The following is a 5,619-nucleotide window of genomic DNA, read 5'->3' on the forward strand; positions in this document are numbered from 1 at the left end:
TGTGTCACTGTATGGAGACGTGGATCTTCGCTGTTATCTGAAGAAGGAAAACTCTGTGCTTTTATAACAAGATGATTTAAAAGTGGCTCCACAGGATGAGTTTCACATTTCAGCTCACATATGTTAAAACTACATGTGATTGAAAGATAAAATGAAAATATAGACGAGCTCTCCTTTTAGTTTCTGTTAGTTTGGTTAAAAAAAAACTTGCCTCGAGAGGTTTTGATGGACGTGTTTTGTGGAGACTGAGTCAGCTGCCCTTTAAAACTTGTGTAACTATGAGCTAAATCTGAGACTAAAAACTAAAATAAAACATTTTCAAACAGTAAAAACTAAAGTGGAAGAAGAAAATCCACTGAAGCTAAACTGAATTAAAACACTAACCAGAAAATGCAAAACTCTAATAACTGGTTATTTGTACCATATCTAAGTCCACAATCCTTTGAGTTTGGCGACAGAGAGCAGGACGCATACGGAGCTGCCTGCAGGGCAGCTGGTCTTTCTCTTTTCATGTAGTCGAGAAGGACGTCAGAGAATCATTTTGTCTCTAACAGTTGAAATTAGGAGGGTTGGCGAGTACGAGCCCAGGCAGTGAGACAGAAAGTCAGTTTGTGCTGCAGCACCAAAGGCGGAATGAAAACACAACAGTAGTTGATTTCCAGTCTACATCTTCTGACTGTGTTGCGCTGGCCTGCAGTTTTTACTTCAGGCTAAACCGGACCTGCTGCGTCTGGCTTCCTCAGAAGCTACATGACCTCCACGTTTGCTGCTAACATGAGAGCGTTTTGGATTGAAGCTGCTCAGCGAGGGAATAATAATGTTGTGGCAGCTTCTCTAAACACACTGAGGACAAACGGGGAAAAGTGGAGTTTGCAGAACACGTCCACTTTTAAAACCAGATGTTTTCATTGTTTCCAGTCAGATTCATTTTACCCGCTTTAAGAAAATAACATGGCTTTATAGTTTAAGTCAGTATTTAGTATGAACACTTGTGAAGGTGGACATTTCTTGTAGTCCTTGTATTTAGATGCTTGCTGGACTGGCTCTACTTTGGCTTTCTAGAGCGAGAACCTGAGAAAACAACATTATTCACAAACTTGAAGTATTTTTCCAGTCAGGCCGGTCGCTGTTCTCTGTGCTGCATTTCCTTAGTAGCTCCTTCCATATTACACGTGTACGTTTCCACCATGTCTGCAGCACAAAGCCTCATGGATACATGAATCTAATGCAGTGCTTCCCAACCAGGCTCGCTGTGCCCCAGTGTGGCCCCAGTGTGGCCCCAGTGTGGCCCCAGTGTGGCCCCAGTGTGGCCCCAGTGTGGCCCCAGTGTGGCCCCAGTGTGATATTGCAGTTCATTTGACTGAAACAAGCAGCTTGAATTCAACAAAGCGACTGAACTGAAAAATGTTTGAGCAGAAGCTGATGGATCCAGGTGTGGTGGATCATGAGCTAGAGCTGTTAGAAATGTAAATCGATGGTTTTCTATTAGTTTCATTGTGCTGCAGAGGAAACGCTGCATCGGTCGGGAATCACGGGTCTAATGTAGAACAGCCTTTTCTCCCGTTTTCATGTGTCTCTCTGAGTCTGTTTAAAGATGTTTTCAGCCTTTCTGACTCATCTGTGTCTCTGCCTCTCCTCCTGCCACTGAAGCACTCGCCGTCCGTCGGCCCAGCTAGCAAAGGCAGACGTGTAAGCACCATCACAGATGTGTAGTCTTGTCACGCTGGTTCATTTGTGTGTTTGCATGGCAGGTGTTTGAATTTGTCCGATTGTGCCTGTCTGTGGTGCTGCAGGTGCTTTGTTTGCATGGTTTCTGGTGGATGCATGTGTGACACTGTTGTGCTTTGAAAGCTCAGTGAATGTGTTTGCTGTGTGTATTATGGTGACAGCCCTTTCCTATTAGCATGAATGCTGGCTAGGTGGTTTGTGTCACTAATCTCTTCTTCTTCATTTTCCCTCGTCGCCGTCCTTTTACACCTTCCTCCCTCTCCTCCCGTTTGTCGCACCTTTCTTACTGTCCTCTCTCTCCACAGGTGGACTCTGTGGATAACTTCACCCCCTCCAACACGCCGTCTCGGGAAGATGACCCCAAGTCCCACCTTAAGCCCCGCTCTCGTTCACCTTCCATGGCTAGTGACATGGAGCCAATAGAGGTTAGACATTCCCTAAATCTGGGCAAGAAACCCACAGCTCCAGGGTCTCAGCCTCGTTTGCTGACCAGCAGCACATGAGCCGCCAGTGCTTTCAGACTGAGGTTAAATATTATGCAGCAAGTAAACATCAGAGAAAAATCACTGGCAGCTCGTTTGTCCTGCATGGCGATGATCTTCTCATGGCTGAACATCTGTGTGATCCTGAAGCTCCAGCAAGCTTGTTCTTTGCGACACAACGATTCTTTTTATAGGACGAAACAGTGATGATGTTCTTTGTGTTGTTGTTCACGTAGTTGATCGATCATCCTCGCTCAGTTCAGACGCCCACCATGCGCTCAGGAGGTTATGGCAGTATCGGGCGCTCCTCACCTAAGGTTGGTCATCGGTTACTCGCTGCTGAACGACCACGGCTCAAGTTTCTGTTTGATAACCGCTCGTTATGTCTTCTGCAGCCCAAAGCACATCAGTTTGTAGTGAAGACATTCAACACACCCACCAAGTGTAACCAGTGCACCTCTCTGATGGTGGGGCTCATCCGTCAAGGCTGTACGTGCGAAGGTGAGCGCGAGAGTAACGGACGGGGGTGTTTGACACGATTCAGTACTCCTACAGTCACAGCCCTGACCCGTCTCCCTCTGTGCTTCTAGTATGCAACTTTTCCTGCCATGTAACGTGTGCGGACAAAGCTCCAGCTGTGTGCCCCGTGCCGCAGGACCAGACCAAGGGCCCGCTGGGCATCGACCCTCAGAGGGGGATCGGTACTGCTTACGAAGGACACGTCAGGGTGAGTGAAGCCTCAGAGACCCGCGAGGCTCTAAAGAACACAAATGTCTGCAGTGTGTAGGATCCTCGCTGTTTAGACGTGAAACCGCTGGCGCGGACGCTTCGTGAGATGCAGGACTGATCGCACTGACGCACAGATCTGTTTGTTTGCAGGTGCCCAAACCAACCGGGGTGAAAAAGGGCTGGCAGAGGGCGATGGCTGTGGTCTGTGACTTTAAATTGTTCCTCTATGAACTGGGAGAAGGAAAAGCAACACAGCCAAGTGTGGTCGTCAGTCAAGTCATAGACATGAGGTAAGAACTCCTGAAACTAAGAAATGCTTTAAGCGTTTGAGGAAGAATTGCCTGCTTCAGTTTGTAGTTTCTAAGTAAATGTCAGTAAAAGTCACCAGAACGTGACTTTTGTGTTTGGATAAAACGTGTTTTACAGACGCACGCGAGTAAATTATGATGGAAATCTTTGTTTTCTGACACATTTAAGCCCAAAGATTCATTTAAAAAAGAGAAAAATGAATCGGTCGTTAAAATAAAGACACAAAGTGGAGCTCGGCCATCAGCTGGTGTCCAGTCCGTAGCACGCTTACAGTCGATGGGTTTCTTCAACATGTTTTAGTGACGAGCATCGATGAAATGTAAACACTGACCTCCATCTTTCACCCAGGGATGAAGAGTTTTCAGTCAGTTCAGTCCTGGCCTCTGATGTCATCCACGCCAGCCGCAAGGACATTCCCTGTATATTCAGAGTGAGTACCTGTCCACGCCGTAAAGCGGCTCCTGGAGGTTAAAGGTCAGGGCTGTGTGCACAGTCATGTTTCTAATGATTGTCTTGCTTTGGATGTCGTTGCCAAAGGAACCATATTATGACAACTGGATGAACTTGAAGAAGAGATGCATCAAACGCCAAAATCTCTTTCAAACACATAATGCGAGCCTTCATCATCCTCCTCTTTCCTCAGGTCACGGCGTCCCAGCTGTCCCCCTCCAGCAGCCACAAGCCCTCCATCCTGATCCTGGCCGACAGCGACCAGGAGAGGACCAAGTGGGTGGGCCTCCTCAACGAGCTCCACCGCATCCTGAAGAGGAACAAGCTCAAGGAGCGCTTCGTCTACGTCCCCAAGGAGGCTTACGACAGCACCCTGCCCCTCATCAAGACGACACAGTCTGCTGCTATCATAGGTGGGCGCTCAACCTCAGCAAGTGTTAAAATGGCGACCCACAAACTCTTTGTGTTGTCGTCTGAGCCGAGTGCAGTCGTGTTTTAGAAATGCACCGTTTAATCATCACAGCTGTTACCTGCTGTCAGACAAACACCCTCCCAGCAGTTTGTCGAGCGTTTTGACCGCAAAGAAAGCAGCTGAAAGTTTTCAGTACAGTCTTTCTCCTTAGCGCTGCTGTCTCACCTCTTTCGTTTCACTCTCAGATCACGAGCGCGTCGCCCTGGGCAACGAGGAAGGCCTTTTTGTCATCCATGTCACCAAAGATGGTAGGATCTGTGTTGGTGTTTTTGGTGTGTTCCCGGTTGTGCGACTCGTGTCGCCTCTGCTTTCTGCCTCATTTCCCTCACTCCTCCCTCTGTCCTCAGAGATAATCCGGGTGGGGGACAACAAGAAGGTGCACCACATTGACCTGATGCTCCAGGAGCAGCTGCTGGCGGTCATCTCCGGCAGGAACCGCCACGTCCGCCTCTTCCCCTCGCAGGCCCTGGACGGCCGCGAGACCGAGTTCTACAAGCTGGCAGAGACGAAAGGCTGCCAGACCATCGTGTCGGGTCCGGTCCGCAACGGCTCGATCACCTGCCTCTGCGTGGCCATGAAGAATAAAATCATATGTTACGAGGTGAGGAAAAGCTCACCCTCGCTAACCCTCGAGGCGTCTGCCACTGCTGACTTGATGTGACTTGATGTGACTTGATGTGACTTGATGTGACGTGCTGACACTCCTGCAGGTGAATAAGAGTAAAATGCGTCACCGTCGGCTGCGGGAGCTGCAGGCCCCGGGGCCGGTTCAGTGGATGGGTCTGCTCAGTGAGCGTCTCTGTGTGGGCTATCCGTCTGGCTTCATGCGCTACAGGTACTTTACATCATTACAGCTGCGCTCCCCTTCAGCGTACATGAGTCTGACTTTGTGCTCCTGAAACCCTCCACAGTGTCCATGGGGACATGTCCCCTGTCAGCCTGCTCCACGCTGAGGACCACACACTGGCCTTCATCCCTCAGCAGGGCCTGGACGCCCTCTGTGCCGTGGAGATCTCCAGCAAGGAGCTGCTGCTGTGCTTCAGTGCCATCGGGGTGTACGTGGACTCGCAGGGCCGCAGGTCGCGGCAGCAGGAGCTCATGTGGCCGGCTGTGCCCATCGCTGCCTGTGAGCGCGCGCAGTTTGATACACAGATGTGTGAATGCGACACGTGTGTGCGGGCCGTCACCCTGCGCTTATACAAGTCAGCGTGACTGTTGGCCTCTTACAGGATGTTGTTTGTGTACTTTTTATCTGAAAGAGTGAAACTGCTGTATTATGTTCCTCAGGCTACAACGCCCCCTACCTGTCCGTGTACAGCGAGAACGCCGTGGACGTGTTTGATGTCAACACCATGGAGTGGATTCAGACCATCCCGGTCAAAAAGGTCGGTGTGGAAGTGACCGAAGCTTCAGCAGCTTTGGAAATAGCTCAGTCTGACCTTTGATGGC

General features: G+C 49.7%; 1 protein-coding gene across 6 annotated transcripts in view; it reads left to right on the top strand.

Annotated features, from left to right (window-relative positions):
• The window catches only part of cdc42bpab (CDC42 binding protein kinase alpha (DMPK-like) b), a 66,140-nt gene that overhangs the window by 53,776 nt on the left and 6,745 nt on the right, over positions 1-5,619 (top strand). For 5 of the 6 annotated variants that reach the window (XM_005724819.2, XM_005724821.2, XM_005724820.2 and 2 more), the window contains 13 exons: positions 1,651-1,689; positions 2,034-2,153; positions 2,447-2,527; positions 2,606-2,711; positions 2,801-2,937; positions 3,090-3,229; positions 3,597-3,678; positions 3,892-4,111; positions 4,356-4,418; positions 4,518-4,771; positions 4,881-5,005; positions 5,082-5,296; positions 5,458-5,555. In XM_005724819.2, the coding sequence (XP_005724876.1) occupies positions 1,651-1,689; positions 2,034-2,153; positions 2,447-2,527; positions 2,606-2,711; positions 2,801-2,937; positions 3,090-3,229; positions 3,597-3,678; positions 3,892-4,111; positions 4,356-4,418; positions 4,518-4,771; positions 4,881-5,005; positions 5,082-5,296; positions 5,458-5,555 (1,680 nt within the window). The remainder of the gene's footprint in view (positions 1-1,650; positions 1,690-2,033; positions 2,154-2,446; positions 2,528-2,605; positions 2,712-2,800; positions 2,938-3,089; positions 3,230-3,596; positions 3,679-3,891; positions 4,112-4,355; positions 4,419-4,517; positions 4,772-4,880; positions 5,006-5,081; positions 5,297-5,457; positions 5,556-5,619) is intronic. The other variant, XM_013908696.1, reaches the window with a different exon arrangement.

The sequence above is a fragment of the Pundamilia nyererei genome, unplaced genomic scaffold (assembly GCF_000239375.1).
Source record: "Pundamilia nyererei isolate P.nyererei 1_Seehausen unplaced genomic scaffold, PunNye1.0 scaffold00013, whole genome shotgun sequence".
Lineage (NCBI taxonomy): Eukaryota > Metazoa > Chordata > Actinopteri > Cichliformes > Cichlidae > Pundamilia > Pundamilia nyererei.